This window comes from Spermophilus citellus (genome assembly GCF_964194105.1).
Source record: "Spermophilus citellus genome assembly, chromosome: 14".
Taxonomy (NCBI): Eukaryota; Metazoa; Chordata; class Mammalia; order Rodentia; family Sciuridae; genus Spermophilus; species Spermophilus citellus.
The window spans coordinates 68400944-68422963 of NC_138194.1; the positions used below are offsets into that span (position 1 = coordinate 68400944).

General features: G+C 40.3%; 2 protein-coding genes across 8 annotated transcripts in view; one reads left to right on the forward strand and one right to left on the reverse strand.

Moving 5' to 3' along the window:
• Positions 1–10039, forward strand: part of VPS13B (vacuolar protein sorting 13 homolog B) — a 753213-nt gene extending 743174 nt beyond the window's left edge. For all 6 annotated transcript variants that reach the window (XM_081265607.1, XM_081265606.1, XM_081265609.1 and 3 more), the window contains 4 exons: positions 1601–1777; positions 3844–3946; positions 4497–4746; positions 8429–10039. In XM_081265607.1, the coding sequence (XP_081121733.1) occupies positions 1601–1777; positions 3844–3946; positions 4497–4746; positions 8429–8677 (779 nt within the window). In that variant the 3' untranslated portion in view covers positions 8678–10039. The remainder of the gene's footprint in view (positions 1–1600; positions 1778–3843; positions 3947–4496; positions 4747–8428) is intronic.
• Positions 10040–10780: 741 nt separating this feature from the next.
• Positions 10781–21891, reverse strand: COX6C (cytochrome c oxidase subunit 6C). 2 transcript variants are annotated; one of them, XM_081265619.1, is made up of 4 exons: positions 21772–21891; positions 20702–20828; positions 15675–15803; positions 10781–10906 (listed from the first exon to the last, which is right to left on the reverse strand). In XM_081265619.1, exons 2-3 carry the CDS (start codon positions 20813–20815, stop codon positions 15690–15692), a joined length of 228 nt encoding a protein of 75 aa, XP_081121745.1. In that variant the 5' UTR covers positions 20816–20828; positions 21772–21891; the 3' UTR covers positions 10781–10906; positions 15675–15689. The 2 variants fall into 2 exon arrangements, with proteins under 2 accessions (XP_081121745.1, XP_081121746.1); XM_081265620.1 differs by having other exon boundaries at positions 21667–21790.
• Positions 21892–22020: the final 129 nt, after the last annotated feature.

A 22020-nucleotide genomic window follows, 5' to 3' on the forward strand; every position in this document is an offset into this window, starting at 1 on the left:
CAGGGGTGTGGGGGTTTTCATTAACCCTACCAGGTTTAAGTTGAAAACAGGAAATTCTATCAAGAACTCTAAAAAAATTTTTACTTCTGAGTTCGAGAACCCACCTCTTCATCCTGAAAAAAGTCAGGACTCCTGAGGCCTTTCCTAGACTGGTCATTGTTCCCATGGAGCAAGAAGACACATCCAGACGAGTGGCTGAGGGATGTCTTTCATTTGTAACAACCTTTAAGCTCAGTAAAGGAAATGGTGGCCCTGTCATGAAGCAGTTGGAGCAAATTAGTGAAGCAGGGTTTTGGTAGCTATTCTGAAGTGAAAAGTAAGTAGCCAAACCTCAGTTGAAGTAAGAGAGAAAGAAGGTTTTCCAAGATTGGCAGAGAGGAGAGAGCCTGTTTTATAAACAGGATAAGTGAAAATTTTGGTGGTTAACAGCAGACTGTGACTCACACTCCTTGGATTCAAATCCAGGCCTAACCATTTAACAGCTGTGTGACCTTGGTAAAACTCCTTAACCTCTCTGTGCCACAGTGTCCTCTTCTGGAAAATGAGGTAAACAATGCTGATTCATGGAATTTTAGGATTAAATGACCTCATATAGGTGAAGCTCAAGCACTCAAGACAGGTTAGCTATAAGGAGAGACCATGATCATACCAATGGTTAGTTTTATTAAATAATCATTAAATCATAATATTGATGATACTGCATTATTGATAAGTGATCATCATTATTAAAAGTGGAGGCACAGAATGAAGCTGGCCCTTTTTTCTTGCCCCACTCTTTTTTTTTTGGAGGCAGGTATCAGAGATTGAACTCAGGGGCACTCAACCACTAAGTCGTATCCCCAGCCCTACTTTGTATTTTTTATTTAGAGACAGGGTCTTTCTGTGGCTGAGGCTGGCTTTGAATTCGTGATCCTCCTATCTCAGCCTCCAGAGCTGCTGGGATGTGCCCCACTGCACCCGGCTTTGCCCCACTCTTGATTGAGTGGAAGTTTACTAGGCTGTGCAGGCTTTCTGTCCTGCTGAGGAATTGTTAGCTCTTCTTCTTCTTCTTCTTTTTTTTTTTTTTTTTTTTGCTGGGTGAAGAGGTTTAATGTGTAACAGTAGGCCAACTGGGGAGGACAAGACCCCCAAGGCCCCAGCCCTTCTCCCATGACGTCCCGGGACCTGAGTGCCTGGGCCAGTCCTGTGCCTGGGCCAGTCCTATGTCTGCCCCAGCCCTGAGGCTCCCTGGTCCCAGGGAAGCATGGGAAAGAAGCTGGATGGCTGGGGGCTCGGCCCCCAGAGTTCCTGTTGGCTCTTGTTAACGTGTGTTGTCTTATTTGGGGGAACACACATAGGTAGCACTTGGAAATAATCTGCTGTGGTTGATCCTGACACTGTGGACCAAACCCAGCCTGCACATTGTGTTTCAATGAAGATAAAAAATGTCTAATGTAAACAGCCCAAAGTGTACTTACATAATTGGTAAATAAATGTAAAGAACTTTATATTGAGGGTGGGGATTCATTTTCAATCCAAATAAAACTACATGCCAGACTGAGCTTTTCATTTTCTGAGGATTTTAAGCCTCTGTACTTACTGGGGGCTTTTGTTATTTCAGGTGCAATTGCTGGTATAGTCGATCAGCCGATGCAGAACTTCCAGAAAACATCCGAGGCTCAGGCTTCAGCCGGACACAAGGCCAAGGGTGTTATCTCTGGTGTGGGGAAAGGAATCATGGGGGTGTTCACGAAGCCCATTGGAGGAGCTGCTGAGCTCGTGTCACAGACCGGCTACGGTAAGAGACTTACTGATGAGTTTGCATCATGGCACCCAGGTTCCCTGAGGTCCTCTGTCCCTTCACATGGGAAAAGAGAGAAAAGTAAAATAGACAAATAGTAGCGGCCTTTCTTGCCTCCCTGTGCTTATTGACACAAAGTAGGATTACACTACTGAAAAAGAAAATTATAGACCCAGAACACCAATTGGTAATTTCCATTAGCAATTTCAGAGGAGATTCTTTGATTCTGTGTCTCAGAATCTTTTTTACAGTACACTTAATAAAAAGGATTCTAATGAAAAATAACCAGTTAGAGGTCGAGAGCAATATGGAGAACACACTGCAACGGAGAAAAGAATGACCACTGTTTGCCCCGTGAGGAATCTGGAAGGAAAGGCAGGAAAAAATCTAAGAGCCAGTGCCGGGCGTGGGGAACCTGCACAGAGCCGGGCTGGGTGGGTCTTTGGGTTGGGGTGGCTCTCTCACCTGCAGACGCCATCCTGCTGCTTCCAGACAGGCTGGTCCCTGGCCGGCGGAACTAGACTCTGCAGTGAGAGCCCTTTCCCAGGCGGACAGCAGGGGCCCTGCAGCCTATGACACTACTTGTACCTGGAAAGGCCACGCCAGGGCCTCTCCCCACACATGCCTCTCCTTCTGTGCTGATTTTCCATGATCTCAGCAGAGCACCTGAAAGTGACTTTTAGTAAACATGTGACTGGAATTACATTTTTACCTAAGATTGCTGTCATCATTCTGGTCACGAAGCAGGGCCATCCAGCAATGTCTCAGACCACATGAAGGCCAGACACCTAGCACTTGCCTGCCTCTGGCCCTCACTCCCTGGGTCTCACTGTTCTTGGGCACCCTGCACTCAGGAGGTCTGACCCGAGGCAGCCCCATCAGGGCATAAAACTAGTATCTAAAAGGGAGAGAGTGGGACAGAGGCCCCAGGGAGGCAGCCAGGAGAGCCTCTGAGACCACACAGGCACGAGCAGTGCCCTCTTGGCTCCAGCCCTCCCTCTCCCTCTCCACTTCCCTCTCTCTCTCTCTCTCTCTCTCTCTCTTGAACGACACACTCGCTCCTCACAGAAAGCTGACAATAAGAATCACTGCAACTTGAAAGTAGAAAAAGTCAAACTCTCCCTTATCAAATGCTTAGGCCTTATATGTTAGGGTTTTTTTTTTTTTTTAAAGTCTTCCTTTTGCTGCAGATTCTTGTGAAGTAAAGTCAACTCGTACTTCATAAATTCTTTTGGTTTTGAAAATGCCGTTGTCTCTTCCCATGTTTCCCAGGGCTCAGCCTTATGTAAGAGCATCTCGGAGCAGGCTTCACATGGCCTCTTGGTTTCCATCACTCTTGTAAAACTTTTATTACCACACTGAAGGTTTTACAAACCACTAACTCTTAGTCTAATGACTATGCCTCGTTTATAAATATTTACAAGCCCTCAGAAAGCACACATGCTGTACCATCTTTGGTTCTGGAGAGCCTCTTTGGAAGCTTGTGTGGCTGCTGCTGGGTACCCTCATTTGGTGCTGGCACCAGGGAGAGCATGTAATAAACCAGAAGCCCCAAGAGCGCTCATAAATGTATATGGAATCGTGTTTAACAGCTGGATTAAGTCACTTAGCATATAAATGCTGTATCTAGGCAAACCGTGTGCCTTCATATGCATCTATGTGTGTGTTGCGTTTTTATTTCACCAGCCATAGCACAGATACAGAAGTATTATAATAGGCAAGGAGGTCAACTAAAAATCTTGACTTTTTTAACACAAATTGTAAATGACATGTCTGTCAGCTGTTGTTCATGACGAGCTTCTCTCAGGAGTGTTATGCTTCCTCTAAGTGCTAGTCCTTGCTTGGACTGTAGCATAGTTGTATTCAGTTTGTAGCTAATGTAAGATTGCCAGGGTTAAGGACACTGTAATGTCTAATGGTTATCTATACACTTGCTTCTCAAGATGTGACATCATTTTGGATCTGTAACATTTTATGGATGGTTCTAAGCAGATGACATCACTGCAGCATGGAAGTGTTTTCCAGAAATCAGCCAGTACACTCCCTTGCTTCTCTCCCCACAGGTATTTTACACGGAGCTGGACTTTCTCAGCTTCCCAAACAGCGCTATCAGCCAAGTGATCTACATGCTGACCAGGCTCCAAACAGCCATGTCAAATATGTCTGGTAACTTATTGAAACACTTGCTCAATTTTACATCCCCATTGTATGTTAATAGCTCCTGGCTTGCTCCCAAGTTAATGGGCTATGCTTCCAGGGGAGTCCAAGAGGAGCAGTCATTCTGGGCACTGGCCTCTTGGGCAGTAGTAGCAGAGCATCCTAGAGGACCCGGGAAAAGCTGCTGTTCCCAGGTTTGGGGCTGGTGGCAAAATTCTGTTCCACCCTGACCATTCAGGGAGGGGGCAGACATTGGCAGAAAAGCCAGGGCCTGTGAGAAGGCCCGAGATTCCCTGAGGAACCCACACTCTAATTAGGAGGTATCAGTTCTAATGGAGAGAAGCAGCACAACAGAGCCATGGGAAATCTTTGTTCCCAGGAGCAGCCGGACCTGACAATTAGCATTTCAAGCTAAAGTGAATAATCAGATTGGTGAGGGCACTTTGCCCTTGGGGAGATTTGTGTAGGATTGTCCCAAGTCTTTGGTAAACAGTGAGCACTGACAAGTGACTGCCTTTCCCAAGCCATCTCTGGGCCTCACACACTTTCTTTTAAACAGGAAAATGCTCCAGTCTCTGGGCAGACCAGAAGTCCACATGGCCTTGGATGTGGTTCTCGTGAGAGGTTCAGGCCAGGAACATGAAGGGTGCCTGCTGCTGACCTCAGAAGTACTCTTCGTAGTGAGCATCAGCGAGGACACACAGCAACAGGCCTTTCCCGTCACAGAGATAGATTGCACACAGGACAGCAAGCAAAGCAGCCTGCTCACTGTACAGCTCAAGCAGCCGAGAATGGCCTGTGATGTGGAGGTACACTTCAGAAAATGGGGGATGGGCTCACTACTGGGCAGGTTGAGACACAGGCCAGTCACTGGTGCCCAGGCATTTATGTGTCTCAGGAGGGGCAGCCGGAGACCTGGAGAGCCAGAACGGATTGTGAAGGTGGTGGGGAGTGGGGTTTACTGGAAGACCCCACCAGTATGCATGTGAGCCCTTCCCAGGAGGCCTGGGGTGAAGCACCAAACGAATAGAACAAGGCCCTTCCTGCTCCATTGTCAGAGGGCTCAAGTGCCTCATGCCAGGACAGGACAGTGCAGTATGGTGGGACTCCAAAATGAGTGGGATGGCCTAGGAAAGGTGAGGAACACAGCAGCAATTCCTGGCAGCTACCCACAAAGGAAGCCCCAGTCTACACACAGCCTGCGAGCAGCTCCAGCAGGCCTGTGGGTACAGGAAGAACTGATGCAAAAGTGAGGGAACCAAGATGAGGGCAGGGCCCCCTTCAAGCTGATGCAACCAAAGGTTCCTCCCTCAACTCCCTCCCCAACATCCAACCCCAGAGATTTATTTTATAAATAGATCTCTTTCCTACCCACTACTTTAATTCTCAAGAATAAGATAGAACAATTTCCTGTCCTGTAAGTAACACAGGTTTGGGGATGGTGCAGCTTCCTGGCCCCACAGTTCCTGGGACACATAGGGTGATATGGAATAGATGCTCAGGTGGGGCATCCTGAGAGTCAGGGCTGAGGTGAGCCCCAACCAGTGGCTGCAGCCTCCTGAAGTCCAGCTTAGCGCAAGCAGATGCACCTACTGGAAAATTGCTCTGCATCTCTGCCTCCCAGAGATGGCCTAATCCACAGCCCTAACTGTTGACCCAAGAAATGAATCTTTTTCCATATGGCAAGATGGGGTGATCAGTGGCAAGCTGTAGCTTACTGGTCCTAACTGAGGACTGAGTGGCCTCAGCAAAGACAGCAAGCCTTGCCTGATTGCTTTTTTTCATTTTCTTCCTGATATGGGAGCCTGCCTCCCTCACACCACTGTTTGGGTAAAAATTATCTGAGAAGATGGAAAGCAGCCAACCACAACAACTCTTAGGATTTCTCTAGTTTCTTGGATCATAATCAGTCAGGCTTTACGCTGGGGCTTGGCACCAGGGCTATACTGCTGCTTTGAGTTGATGACTTTCTGGGAATAAACAGAGGTCAGATGTCCAGGCTGACTTTATTAACATTTGCCAAAAATCTTCTGATCCAGTTGACAATAAAGCAGCAGTGATCTGGCTACAGGATTTGGCAGAGGATAGTATCATTATCTTCAAGTCCTTAGTCCTTAACAAGAAACCTCCAAGACCCTAATATCTGTGACCATCTTTTTTCCTTAGCTGGCCTAGGAAAAGCTGAAGACCTTAAACAACTGAGACTGGAGATTCATCTTTTGCCATTAAACTGTCTTCAGTTGTGATCCTTCTCCTTTGCATTTCTGTTTGTGAAGGATACTGAGAGGACTCATTGTATCTGGAGAGGAACAGACCTGTTCCCCCAGGGGTTATGGAGATGATAGCAGGAGTCAGTACCCTTAGCAGGTGCCAAGGCTGAGACCATGGAATCACTGAGTTAGAGGTGGAAGCACTGGGGCTCGGAGACCATGCTCAATACTGGCTTTCCCTCAGAGTGCAGGAATAAAAGAGGATTGGGATCCAGGGATGGCTAAGAGAAGACAGGTAAAGACGAGACCAAGAGTGTTGCACAACAGCCATTAGACATGCAGAGCTCTCAAAAGCAGCACCTGGCAGTGGGCAGAGGGTGGATATCCAGTGTGCCCCGTCTCCACATCCTGCTTTCTTCCTATCTATTCCACCCTACGTCCCCACCTCAACTCCTAAGAGACAGTAACTACCCCCTTAATCCTGTGTCCATACCCTAGCCTCCCCCACTCACCCCAGAGAAAACCCAACTGCAGAGTACTTTAATCTGAGTCCTTCATTAAAAGGACTGTAAATCAAGGTATTTTCCACAGGGGAGGAAAGGGGCTTTGGGGTGCTGCTTTGACACGCCCCACTCCTGTCAGTACCTCTCAACATAATGCAGGTATAGAGCATGGTTAGGAAGCCTACCTGCTGTCTTGCAGTGAAAATCAAGAGCAGTATTTCAAGCTGTTCATATAAAACAGCTTTTCTGGTTTATTGCTTTTGCCTTGGAGGCTAGGAATCATAGCTCCTTTGAATTTTGGAAGGAATTAATTTGTAGATGACATCATTCAGTATATTTAAATATGGCAGGATTCAGATATTTTAAAATCAGCATTTGCTTTTCTTGGTTAAATGCAGCCATTTTTAGGGGTAATAATTGCTTAATATGCCTGGCACGTTATTGAAATCCCTTATGAGAGGCTCAAAATGAGTCAGAAGGTCAATTTATTCCTTGGCCAGGTTCCTTTCACAACACGCGTTTTCCTGTGCTGCTGTTCAGGAGGAGCAATTAAGACTTTTTTGTGTATTCAAAGCTTTCCAGCTGAATTCTGGCCCCATCAAATGATATCATCGGAGCTCTGGCTTTTGCCTGGTGGTGTACAGCTTTCATCTGTCAGTGAATCTTTGGGAGCCTTTCTTTTTTCTCAAGCATGAAACTATAAGACAAAACTCTAGGATGTCCTTATTCCTCTGGCAGGCCCCTTGACTCTTTGCCATCTCCCTGGCTTTCTGCGGCTTTTAAGACACTTTCAGCTGCGTTGTTTCTGGGTCCTATACAGAAATATAAAATTATTTACCACTACTTTGAGAACAAAAAAAGCCCTCATTAAACTGCTTATAATTCTTCCAGTGTGGTCTTGCCAACATTCAGTAGGTAAAAACCACTACAAGGTCAGTAGCTACTTAATTCTCAGAGATCAGTGGCTTGCACTGCAAACTTCCCACTGTGCTTGATCAGCACACTAGATAGCTGTTGCAGCTCCAGCTGCCTTTGATGGGCACTTTCTCAGAATAGCTCACATAAGAAGTCAGCATATCTCAGTTCTCCTCTTCAGTTCCACTGAAGATGAGCCAGACTTTTATGAACCGTAAATGTACTTTGCATCCTCCCTCTTTTCCATAAAAATTTCCCCTTCCTCTGCCCAGCTTTTCTGTTTTCTCTGGCTTTAAACCATAGTATTTATAAAAACAGAAAATGTTACAGTTCAAAAGGTATTTGTTTTTTTAATGCTCTGCCCAGAGCCACTGGTTTGAACGAGGTGCTCTTCTCCACTTTCTGTCAAACTGAAGAGGTTTTATCTTAAGAGGTTCAGGGAGCCAAGTTAACAGAGCTTTTATTTTGGGATGCTGCGTTTAATGTTGATTAAATTTAAGCACAGGGGAGAGAGACATTTTTTCTTCTTTGTTCCTGGGCTGCTTGTTAAAGAGCAATGACAGATGTTTTAATACTTAATGGGTAAAATGTTATCAAATCATCAACTTCAAACACGGGAACTTTATGCAACACCAGATGCTTTATTCAAAGAGTTTCTCTTAATATTCGCACACAGAGCTTTTGCTATATTGCTGAAACAGTGTTATTGCCACATCTCATAGGCAAAATGAAAGGAAACAATGCTTTGGACAAAATGGCTTTATTAGATGACCTAAAAGGCATCAAGGAAAAAGAATAATTTTGTTGTGGAAGTCTCATTATATAAGATCTGACAACTAATGAATCTTTATTCTTGAACACAGGTAGACGGAATCCGAGAGAGACTGTCAGAGCAACAATACAACAGACTTGTGGACTATATCACAAAGACGTCTTGTCACCTGGCCCCCAACTGCTCTTCCAGTCAAACACCATCCCCTGTGGTGGCTGTGGAACCTCCCCTTTCCACTGTTAAAACATACCATTATTTGGTGGACCCACATTTTGGTCAGGTCTTCATTAGTAAATTTACCATGGTGAAGAATAAAGCCCTAAGGAAAGGGTTCCCTTGAATCCCTTCTAAGATGATGATTCTTGCTTGTGCAGTTTATTTTTTAAACAAAGAACCTAGAGGTTAGCCAAGAGATATGGAATCAATGATGAATAAAAAGATAAAGAAGAAAAAAAAAAAGAACCTAGATTAGCTCCAACATTCATTGTGGACAAAAGACCAACACTTTTCGGTGGTTCAGGTATATAGTAACTTCTAAAATTATCTTAGCATCTTTCTCCCTAAAAACAAATTAGATACTTTAAGATGGAGTTAAAAAAAAAAAAAGAGTAAGAAGGGGATGGGGTTCCTTTACCATTTGAAGACAGTAATTAAAACAATGCCGTTTGCTAAAATTTTCACAATAATTTGGACCTGTTAATGCTCTGCTCTACAGAAAAATACATGGTTAGGCCTTAGAATGCAGAGCCAGAGTTAAAACTTCATCCCTAATTCCATCTGTTTTTGGAGACTGAGATACCACCTCTGCCCAATACCCCTTTTTTGCAGAGGTTGATTCTTTAAATGAAATGAACTTAGAACTCTGTTGGTTAACTTGTTAAATTTACTTAACTACAACAACATTCTTTTAGTGAAAGCTACTACATGTATTCCCTCCAAAGTCTGCATTTTACTGAAATTCACAAAACAGTCTATGACTCTGGGTACATTTTAGAAAAATGTTCTTCCAATTTGTGTTTTAAATAGACAAGCTAAAAATCATTTGTGTCTACCAATGACAGACCTGAAGTACTCAGGTGAGTTTCTCTAGTTCCACAAATAACATGTTAGGAACTCCTGGAAGGGGAGCTAAGAACACAACATTAATACTAGCAATGACATCAGTCCAGATAGTTTATTTTTCTGAGTGATTTGATAAAGCATGAAGATATTGCTAAATATTATTTTGCATCTCAGATTGGGTTTGACTCAGGGTCTAAAGTTACCAGATAAGTATCTTTCTCATGGTCTAATTAATTAAATTTGTCTTATTACTTTCAAACTTGGGCCTATAACTTATTGCCTACAATTGTGAAATGCTAAGAAAATGCAATTTTAAAGCCAACTGATCTTTGACTGAACTCTCACAGAGGTGTAGGCACAAGTCACCACTACATCACTGTTAAAGGAAAGCAAGACTGTTAATGGACAATTCAGGTTATATATGAAAAATGGCTCCTCAGTTTGTTATATATACTTGTTTAGGAAAGTGACAGTTTTGTCAATCCCAAGAGTAACTATTTTTAAGAATGTAAATATGTACTAATTCTTGTATGTTTTATGGTAATTTTGCATACTGCTAAGAACTGTTATGTAAAGTTGTTTAAAATAAAAGGTGTCCTTGAATTTCAGGCCATATATAAACATCTATTTTTAACCAGGAGTTTTTAAGATGAAGTTTTTCATTAATACCATCTGAGTTTAGTACAGGTTACATCACTGGGATTCAATTTTGCATGAGTTAAAAAGGGTAAAAGACAGTTTTTGTTATCTTCAAGTGATAATTCATCACTAAACTAGCTTTGGATAAAATAAATAAATCAAAGTGCTCTATAGTATCATTTTGATCACAACAAAAGGAAGTTCTAGAATTCTTTAATATTTATTTTTTAGTTGTAGAACTAAAAAATATCTTTATTTTATTTTTATGTGGTGCCGAGGATCAAACCCAGGGCCTCGCACATGCTAGGCGAGTGCTCTACCACTGAGCCACAACCTCGGCCCCCACACAGATTTTATTGGAAGAACTTTCACTGTCCTTTAAGAGTCCACAATACAGAAATTTTCTATGGACTCCTGGAGACCCTTTCAAGGCCAGGACCAGGTAACTGCACCTGGGAGTATCTTAGTGAAACAGAAAAAACATCAGGGCAATTAAAGATGTACAAAAATAGGGCTGGGGTTATAGCTCGGCCTCGTACATGTAAGGCACTGGGTTCGATCCATAGCACCACACAAAAATATTGTGTCCACCTTAAAAAAAAAAAATCTCTAAAAAAATGTATAAAACAATGAAAATACTGAAATCAAGTTATCTTCATAAGGTCCATAAACAGTGCTAAAAGTTTAAAACCAATTACGATGCTTTTGTGCCCCAAATTATCAATAAGAATTGAGCAAAACATTGTATACAGTATTTGTTAATTGTTTATTTACCAAGAAAAACTATTTCTTAGCCCACATATTCATGTTTAATAGTTCAGGAGCACAAGTCAGTACAAACTTCTAAGGACTTCAATCCAAAGAAATTCTGTGGAGAGAGAGAAAATAATTAAGTTAATAATAAACATTGTCTCTAATACTCACTACCTCACAACCTTTTGAGATTAACTGAGGTCTATTCCTTATTAGTAGACCCTACATTTTCACTGCTCACCTTCAACCCCAGGAGAAACCTCAGGCTGCCTAAGCTCTTATGTTCATTCTCCTACCAAGCTGCTTGACCACCCTAACTAGCTAGCCTCTTTTCCATTTTGGACAAAACATATCTTACACTTACTTCTTGCTTTCATTTAACAAATTCTGCTTTCTTCCCCCCCCCCCCTCAAGACCAACCCCTCCCCCACTCCCTCTCATATCTACACCTATTGTTATAAAAGAACCCATTTGTTCCAAATCGTCATTGTTCTTACTGGTTTTTAGAACAATCATCTTCTTAGGAAAAGAGGTAAACAAAATAATAATCTGACAAATACAAAAATTAGCCTAATATCATCTAATTATGAGATACATGCCCACTGTGGAAAATTTGAAAATTTCAAAGTTAAAACAGCAATGTTAAGAATTAGACTATTAATATTTTTGTGGATCTTTTTCCCTGTGCAAGTCTCACAATAGCTCATCCCTACACATCTTAGTACATTTATCTGCATTTCTAGAATTAAGTAATATAAGGCAAAAATCGCTCATAATATAAATTACATTTAACAATACCATTTAACACTATCATAGTATAAATTACATTTAACAATACATCCTTTCAGATCAATTTAGTAAATGATCTTTCATCAGCACACCAATCAATTCACTTTTAGATGTAGAACCTTAATTCACACAAGAGATATAAGGACCTCATGGATATGACAGACCAAATCAGAATCTACTCCCAAAAAACTAGCATATCAACTGTGAACACTCTAACAAACTATAAAAGGTATCTATCTAGCCAGGCTCAATGGCACATGCCTGTAACCCCAGCAATTTGGGAAGCTAAGCCAGGAGGATTACAAGGATTCCAGGCTTCTGCAATTTACCAGCACGTGTCAGGCAGCGGGATGGATCCTCAGCACCACATAAAAATAAATAAAATGAAGATACTGTGTCCATTCACAACTAAAAAAAAGTATATGTGTATATGTATGAATATATGCTGGCTAGAATAGAACATCCCTGGGTTCAATTCTCAGTACTTAAATAACAAGAACAAAGGCAAAAACACCATTGTTTTTTGAAAAGTCACTTCTTTCTAAAGGAATGATTTTCCTAATGCCAACCCATCAGTTAATAACAAAATATGTGAAATGATTTTGAACATAAAAAGGAACTTCCTATGTCAGTAAGATGATATTGGACTATAAAACTCCAGACCACACCCCTCCTACCCCTCATAAAACATGTAGGTTTGCAATAACTCTAGAAACCAGTTAAGCTGCAGCAACCAAATGAACACCTAACCAAGAAGAAAACCCCTCAAAATAGGAAATTTTGTGACATTTTTGCTTGACCTTGCCCCAACCCCTCTTCAGGTAGTGCAGTGTTATATGAAGGAAACCACCCAATTCCTGGCTCCTCCCTGGGATTGAAGGTGAAGAATACAACTTGCTTATTACAACATGCTGGCTCATCTGGGTTTCTGTCTTGCCTGACTTGGAGCACTGATGGGAATAGTGGTAGTCAGAATATCAGGTTGGAAACAAATGAAAGCAATGGTGGATGCCTTGGCATGAGAGCTGCAGACAGACTGAAGCCAAGAAATTATAAGAGGCAGAGAATAACTAGGGTTCCAAGAGGAAGCAGGACTGAAACTTTTTAGGAAAATTAAGAGTAACTGGGCTGGGGATGTGGCTCAAGCGGTAGTGCGCTCACCCGGCATGCATGGGGCGCTGGGTTCGATCCTCAGCACCACATAAAAATAAAGATGTTGTGTCCTCCGAAAACTAAGAAATAAATATTAAAAATTCTCTGTCTTTAAAAAAAAAAGAATAATTATGAATATTCAGAAACTGTAACAAAAAATGAATCCTGAGTAGATACATTCTCAGGAAAAGAGGATTCTGAGGCTGTACGCCAGGGGATGATTAGTGAAAGTCTTCTCCTATATGCAGTCAAAATCTGCAGAGTGAGAGATAGCTGTTTTGTTCAAATGCCCAAATTGCCACAAAAGATTACAAAGCACACAAAGAAACAGAGAAATATGGCCCAAGAAACAATATCTCCAAGAACAAGCCACAAAGAAACACTGACTTCTGACTAAAAACTTAAAAACAATTATCTTAGTATGTTCATTGACTTTGAAGAACAAGAACAGATAAATAAAAATCAGGAAAACAACATGAACAAAATAAAAATAATCACAAAAAAAGCTGAAAAAATCAAATATTTGAAGAATTAATGCCAATCCTCTTCTAAAACCAAGAAAAAAATACTTCAATACTTAAGATGGACAGAAAAAAAAAATAATTATAGGCCAATTGCACTAATATTGATGCAAAAATCCCTGATGAAACACAAGTAAATCACTCAATAGCACATTGAAAGGATTACACATGAGGGCCAAGAGGTTTATTCCCAAAATGCAAGGTATGGTCAAACAAATTCATAAATGTGAAACATCATAGTAACAGAACAAAAGATTTTTTTTTAAATTACATGAGTATCTCAATAGATGCAGAAAAAAGTCTGATAAAATCCAGAACCTTGTAATGATAAAAACAATAAACTAGGTACATAAATAATGTACGCTAAAATATGTGTCCGAAATCCTAATCAGAAAAATTAGACAACAAAAAGAAAAGACATCCAAAAATTGAAAGAAGAAAATTATCCCTGAAAGTAACAAGACCTTGTCTATAGAAAAATAAGGATTCCACACAAAAAATAAACTCATTAGAATAAACAAAATCAGTAAAGTTGCTGAATATAATAATCAGTTGTTTTTCTACACTAACAATGAACATTTTAAAGAAAATAGTCCCATTTACAATAGCATCAAAAAGAATAAAACAGGAATAAACTTTACCAAAAACATAAAAGACTTAAAACTAAAAATACAAATAAAACAATTCCATATTCACGGAATGCAAAACTTTGTAAAGATGTCCATACTAAAAAAAAAGGATGACAGTTCTAACCAACGCAATCTACAGATTTAATGCAATCCCAATCAAAATGCCAACAGCATTTTTGGCAGAAATAGAAAAGCCTTCCAAAATTCAGTCAGACTCTCAAAGTACTCTAAATAACTAAAACAATCTTGGGGGGGAGGAATTCATATTTCCTCATTTCAAAATGAACTACAAAGCTACAGTAATGAAAACAGTGTAGTACTGACATGAAGACAGGCATACAGAGCAATGGAATACAACAGAGAGCCCAGAAACAAATCCTTGAATATGTAGACAACTGATTTTCTACAAGTATGCCAAGACCATTCATTGGGAGAAGACAATCTTAACAGGACATCCACATGCTAAACAAGTTATATATTTACACCATATACAAAGATTAACTCAAAATAGATAAAAGAGGGCTGGGAGGTAGCAAGGTCATGGGTTCAATTCCTTAAAAAAAAAAAAAAAAAAAAAAAGACCTAAAATGTAAGCACTAAAACAATAAAATGCTTAGAAAAAAAGATGAACTGGACATCAAAATTTAAAACCTCTGCAAAGGATGTAATTCTCAGAGTGAAAAGGTAACTTGTGAAATAGGAGAAAATATATACAAATCAATCATATCTAATAAGGAGTTATATCCAGAATGATATAACTGATATAATGAGCCCCCACTACTCAACCAAAAAAACAACCAAATTCAAATATGAATTTAAAAATGTGGAATTTTTACAACCTCCAATATACCCAACAAGGATAAACAAATGACCGATAAGCACATGAAATGATGTTCAACACTGAAAATCATTAGGAAATGTATATCAAAACCACTGAGATCTCACCCACATTAGGAAGATTACTACCAAAAAATAAAAGAGTAGGGCTAAGGTTGTGGTTCAGTGGTTGAGCGCTTGCATCGCACACGTGAGGCACTGGGTTCGATCCTCAGCATCACATAAAAATAAATAAAAACAAAGCTATTGTGTCCCTGTATAACTAAAAAAAAATTTTTTAAAATAAATAAAAGAGTAACAAGTGTTGGTATGGATGTGGAGAAATTGGAACATTTGTGCACTGCTGGTGAGAATGTAAAATGTGGATAATAGTATGGCAATTTCTTAAAAACTTAACAAAATCATCATGATTCAGAAATTCCATTTCTGAGTACATACCCAAAAGAACTGAAAGGAGGACCCTGAAGAGATACTTTTAACACCTATGTTTGTAGTAGTTATTCACAACAACCAAAAGTTGAAAGCAACCCTAGTGTCTACTGATAAATGGATAAACAAAATGTATATACAAACAATGGAACATTTTTCAGCCTTATAAAGTATACATCCTACACACAAATAAACACCAAGAATATTATGCTAAATAAAATAAGCCAGTCACAAAAGATAAATACTCTATGAATCTACTTACATGAATATCTAAAGTGGTCAGATTCTTAGAAAGTAAAATAGTGGTTGCCAAGGCCTCAGGGCAGAAGATGGGAAGTTGTTTAATGGATAGACAGAATCAATTTTACAAGAAAAGAGTTCTGGAAACTCCTTGCACAATAATGTGAATGTACAGTAATTAAATATTACTGAACTATACAATTACAAATGATTGATAGCAAGTTTTATTTGCATTTTACCACAGTTCAAATGTTTTTGAAAAAGAGACTTCAAAAAATGGCATTACCTTTATATTCCAAAATTACTTTACACTCTGGAAGATTCCAGCCCGCCTCATCTCCTCAAAATCTTTCATGGAATCATAATTTCTGTAGAAATCTGCATATGCCTTCTTTCTTGGTTCAGCCACACCAAACTAAAAAGTTAACATACTGTTAATGTATTATTTGGATTATTAGTAATATCTAAAGTAAATTACAATATCATTTGTGTTCACTCTTTAACCCATTATGTCCTACAAAGAATTAAAAATTTGGGACTTCATGGGATTTGAACCCTACAATTATAAGATAAGGAGTAGGAGAGGTGACTCAGATGCAAGGAATTAGGAAGTAGTTTCATGAAAACTAAACAACAAAAAAGGGCCCCCCTTCCTAGACTGTACCTTTCCCTGGGCAAGTTATGTATGTATGATTTATATGTGTGTTTGGTGAGAAACAAGTGCAGAATGGTAAGAGCCAGAGGATGATAGCAGCCAAAATGCTAAAAGATATCTGACAAAAGATAAACAGTCTTCTCTCCAGCAAGCCTAAATATCGCCATAATATTTGTTGCATGCTGAGACGTGCAACAATTTTCTAGTTCAGTTAAAGCCACATTATGAATTTCAAAGGAGTCTAAAATTGATTTGGTAACCATCAGTCTCTAAAAGGCACAGGAAACTTTCTAGATGATTTATACTTCAACAACACATATGCTTTTGAAAGTAGAAAGGAGATTATTAGAGATGAGGAAGGGAAACGGGAAAAAGTAGGATAAGGGAGGTAGTAGGGAGGTGGGTTTTACCTATACTAATATGCCACAAGGAATAATATTCTGTATAATTAATATGTACTGATAAAAAACATAAACTCTTAAGAGTGAGAATTGGCTTATTGGCTTATTTTTAAATGAAGGAATGAACCCAAGATGATGCCCACTGATCACTTTGAGAAAAAGAAAGCTTTAGTGCTGCTAAAACTGCAGCAAAAGGATTAGAGGGAGGGGTCTTCATTTTGTTGTTGTAATTTTGTAGTTTCTATATATAAAAGGGGAGAAACAAAGAAAAAAATAAATGGAGATTCAAGAGAGCAATGTAGACCTAATCAAGGTCTAGAAGAAGCACTAACTGGAGTTAGGGGGCTGGAGCAGGATTCAAAACTATGGCAAAAATTTTATTCTCCACAAAACACTGCTTAGTGTATTTCAATGTATGGGTTACAATCCAAATTCAAATCTAAGCCTGCATATAAAAACCAGGAAAAAATTCAAGTATCATTCCACATCAGTGAAATACTACAGAAACACAAATGAAGTCTACTGGGGCCCATCACTATACATGGTATTTAATTTTATGCATAAGCTTGACAGGGCTAAGGGATATGAAATACAGATGAAAAAACATTATTGCTAGATGTATCTGTAAGGGTATCTTGGGAAGAGATTGGACTAAAAAAGATCCAACCTCATCAACGTGGCAGGCATCATCCAATCCACTGAAGGCCTGAATAGAACAAAAGTAAGCAAATTAGCTAACCCATCCATCTTCTTTTGCCTTCGGACATCAGAACTCCTGGCCTTCAGACTCTGGGACTTAGGCCACTTGCCCCAAAGACATTTGTACTTGGGACTGGGAGGTATACCATTAGCTCCCCTACTTCTCAGTCCTTTAGACTTGGACTGGATTACATTATCAACTTTCCTGGATCTCCAACTTGTAGATGGCAGCTCGTGGGTCCTTTCAGCCTAATTCTTGAGCCAATTCTCACAATAATCTCTTCATACACACTCACACACCTTACTGATTCTGTTTCTCTGGAGAGTCCTAGCATACTATACAAGGCAACCACAATTTGTTAGAGAAGAATTATTTTTCATTAAAATTTTTTTTGAATACTAAGGCAGAGAGAAAGTAATAATAAGCTGTTAGTAAACCCAAGAAATTAAAGAAAATAATATTATAACCTCATCTAAATTATTTTGTCTGTTATATTTCAAATGAGAAGTTTCTTTTAACTCTGAAAAATCTGGACTTCAGAAAGAAATGAAATTTATCAATTTAGATCCTCCAGGTCATGAGTAACTTTAATAAAGTTATTAACTTTATTAAAGTTACTCATGACCTGGAGGATCTAAATACCTGAGGTCTTATATGTTACATCAATACAAGAAGATTTAGAACAAGCCTAATTTATGATAGCAATTAGTAAACCTTGGGGAAATACCACTTTGATGTAAATGCTGTTCATTTATCTCTTAAAATCTAACTCATATCCATAAATTAAGCTTTAGAGCAGAACTAACTTATCCAAAAATTAATTGCTGGATAACAATCCATGTAACACACAGAAAAATTGATTGAAAATGTGAATATATTCCAAAACCTGTAAAATGAAAAACATCAAGTCTTCAAAAGCACTAAGCACTAATGGGGAGGGGGAAATGAAGGCTATTACAGCAAATAAGACAACCAAAGATCCTATCTTATTCTTTAGTTCCTCAATGTTTTGGAGACCTTCCTTCTAAACAAACCCCACTAGTTAACTATATACAAATGAAATGCTTCATTATGAAGCACTTCTGACTTTTCATCACAGTAGACAGACCATGAGTCTGGCAAGAGCCCAGCTCTTCAGAGAAAAGGTAGAAAATATAATTTAACATAAAATACTGTGTTTGGTATGAAATGAGTAAGAACCCAGGAGAGTACAACCAACCTCAAGAGGAAAAGGGTACACATTGCTCCACAAAAGGAAGCATCTGAGAAGGCCTTGAAAGACAAACTGGAATTTGCCAATGAGATAAAAAATATTCCTAGCATGTTCATAACCATGGAAGAAAGCAGCAAATAGGTCTAAAGGCTCCAAGTGGAATGTATTAAAAGTGATTGGGAATGACAATGGAAAGGCAGAAAGGGCAAAACAGCAAAGGTATTTAGAATCAAAAGTAGGTTTTAGTTTTAGCCTCCGGATGAGTTTATTTCACGTTATCCACCATCCATCAATAGTACTTGAAATCAATTTAGAAAGCGGGAATATTAAAGAGTACAGCACACACAATTTTTACTGCAAACTGTTCCAGTTATATGTACTACAAACAAATTTTCTACCTGTATGTATGTGTTCAATAAATCAAAATGCAAAAATACATGTATTTCTATTGGAGGTTGAAAGTTTTAAAACTCACTAAACATTAGGGGCTACCAGTTAGAAGTAACAAGACTCTATACATAAAGAAGTTATAAAGATCAGAACTTTTATCATAACTCTGATGGCAAAGCCAAATAAGTCCCCCATCTTTCTTACTCATATATCTATACCTTTTTCTAACATTTATTTCTAATATTTCTAACTTTATTTTGTATCCACTATGTGCCAAGCAACAGGGATCTCAAGGGCCAAGCAAAGGATTTGCTTTTGGGGCTTGTCTCCTCAAAGTGTGCCAAAGCAAGAATCCACTTAATGTTTTTGTTCAGTTTTTCCCTTCCTCTTTGTTCTCCAAGTTTTCCTTAACTTTCAAGGCTCAAATTCCACTTCTTTGAATAAAGAATGGCACATAAGGGCTGGGGTTATGGCTCAGTTGTAGAGCACTTGCCTAACACATATGAGGCACTAGGTTCAATCCTCAGCACCACATAAAAAAATAAGTAAAAAAGAATGGCACATGATATCCTCCCCCTAAAACCACATTCCTTCACTTATGTCCTACCTTGCAACAGCTTCTAAAATTTTTTTTTAACCTCTCCATAACTCCAGTTCTTAAGGACAGAGGCATTAGTCGTATTATTTTTTTGGATTCTCCAATGCACCTGAAACTCCATGTTACATACGATTGTACTGAATTTCAGATACTGGCTCCTATTCAATAGATACTTTTAAGGAACTATTTGTGTGTAAGGCTCCTGACACTGGGGTGCCAAGTAAAAGTAAATAAATGACAGACCTGGCCTCAATAAGGCTCAGAGCCTAGTAAAGATTACAGACACTAAGCCAGGCACAGTGGTGCAAGCCTGTAATCCCAGAGGCTCAGGAGGCTGAGACAGGAGGATCACAAATTCAAAGCCAGCCTCAGCAATGATGAGGTACTAAACAACTCAGTGAGACCCTGTCTCTAAATAAAATACAAAATAGGGTTGAGGATGTGGCTCAGTGGTTAAGTGCCCCTGAGTTCAATCCCCAGTACCCCCCCCAAAAAAATTACAGACACTAAACAAAAAATGATAAGTGGGAGGAATTACAAAAGCTCTGAATTCTCTCACAGACTATTTAATGATAAATATGTATTATCATAAACATTTTTATAAAAAGGCATTATAGGCTTGGATTGTGGCTCAGTGGCAGGGCATTTGCCTCCCACGCATGAAGCACTGAGTTGGATATTTATGGTTGTTATATTTATGTTATAAATATAACATACAGCCTTTGATAAAAACACAAGGTTTAATGTTAAAATCCACCAAGCACAGCATTAAAATGTTACTGTGACAATTCTTCAAGGTGTCAAACAGAATTACTGCCTTTACTGCCCCTCTGTACACTTATCCTCTTTAACGGTGGGACATGTGTTGAAATCCTGAGCGGCAACACCTCAGAATATAACCTATTTGGAAATTAGGACTTTAATGTGGTAAAAACAAGGTCTAAATTAGGGTAAGTCCCAACCCAATGATTGTTGTCTTTATAAAAGGAAATCTATCCAGTCATGTGCCCATACAGAGAACAATGTGAAGACTGAAAGAGAACAGAGCCATTTAATAAGGCAAGAAGAAAGGCCTCAGAACACATCAACCTTTCCCACAGATTTCTGATCTTCAGAACCATGAAAAAATAAACTTCTATTGTTTAAGTCACTATGTCTGTGATTCTTTGTCATGGCAATACTGGCAAGAACACAGCTGCATCTAAAGATGAAGGACAAACCATCTGGAGATTAGGAGGTAGTTCCTGTCATAATGAAGTAAATGCAGGGAAGGCAAGAGAGCAAGCACCGTAAAGAAGAGTTCATTTTTCAAAGACTCTTGAAATTTTACACAAAACAAAAAACAAATATACATACCTTATAGAGAGCTGCAACCCCCAGGGCAACCGTGAATGCTCCAACAATATGAAACCGCAGACGCTTGGCCAGAAGACCCCGCATCTGAGGTTTTGCCAAAGTGCCGGAAGCCATGGCAGTTACTATCCTTCATAGATAAAATAAGAAAACAAAATCAACAACAACAACAAAATCTTTAGAACAGAGTAAGAGATCTAAAGAACTCTCATACATGATACAGTTTAGTCCTTAGACAAAGGTCAACGGTGGACTGACTCCTCCCACAAAGCCCAATAGGACGTTGGGTGACCCAGCCTGCAGAACAGTCCAGATACCCCAAATAAACGTGGTCACTGTGGCACAACCAGAGACCCTGAGCAAAAAGTACGACTAAATCTCTCTCCCAACCACAAAGACATGCAGAAGCTGTAGTGGTAATTACACGTGCAAATACTCCTAAAAGCATTTAAATTTTTTTTTCGAGACAATTCCATGAAACAGTGAGGTGGGTGTTCTGCAATCACACCGTAAGCCACTAAAACGCAGACGGGATCGCAGCGGCTGCCTCGAGGGCCCGTGCTGCCCCCGCAGCCCAGACACCTGGGGGGAGGGGGTCCTTAAAGGCCGCACGGTGACCTTCCTCAGCGGCCCAACTCTAACCTCAAACCAGGCTACACAGCAAACAGCGGCCCACCCCCTACGTCGACCCCCCAGCCACACGACCGGCTGGAAAGAACCCCCAGCCCCTTTAACGAGTGAAACACTGGGCCCCATAGGTCAAATGACCTAAACAAGGTCACGCTGACGGGAAGAAAACGCAGCGGGACCCGGGCCCGGCCGACCCATTCCGAAGCCCGCAGGCTTCCTGAGGACCCGCCCTCCCCCGCCAACCCCGCTCCCACGGAGCCGCCCGCTTCCAGCCGCCCTCCTAAGACCACGACAGGGGCGTGCAAGAGGCGACGTGGGAGAAAAGTCCGGGGCTTCACCGCGGCTGAGGCTCGGAGTCACGACTCAACTCCCAGGCCGACAAAGAGCGAAAGGCGGCAGTCTTAAGAACCGCAATGCGGGTCTCGAACAGTACCCGAACGTACCTCCACACCAGCGTCCTTCCCGGTAGATAGAGAAATGGACGGTTTTCCCGCAGTGCGCAGGCGCAGAAGAAGACTGCGCCGAGAGGCCGCAGCGACGGGAACCTAAAGAGTCCAAAAGTCTTTCGGTGAGCCTCCTGGCGTTTACTACAGAAATCCATGTGCTTAGGATCTATACTATGCGACCTTGAAGCAAAGGATTTGACCTCCTGAGACAGTTTCCCTAGTAAGCTTAAAATGGCAATCTTATTC

Bases quoted from the DNA above. Each gene is read 5' to 3' on its own strand.
- COX6C (XM_081265619.1), bottom strand. From the start codon at position 20,815: ATGGCTTCCGGCACTTTGGCAAAACCTCAGATGCGGGGTCTTCTGGCC. The intron at 15,804-20,701 runs GTATGTATATTT...TTAACTTTTTAG, and splicing joins GGGTTGCAGCTCTCTATAAG to TTTGGTGTGGCTGAACCAAG.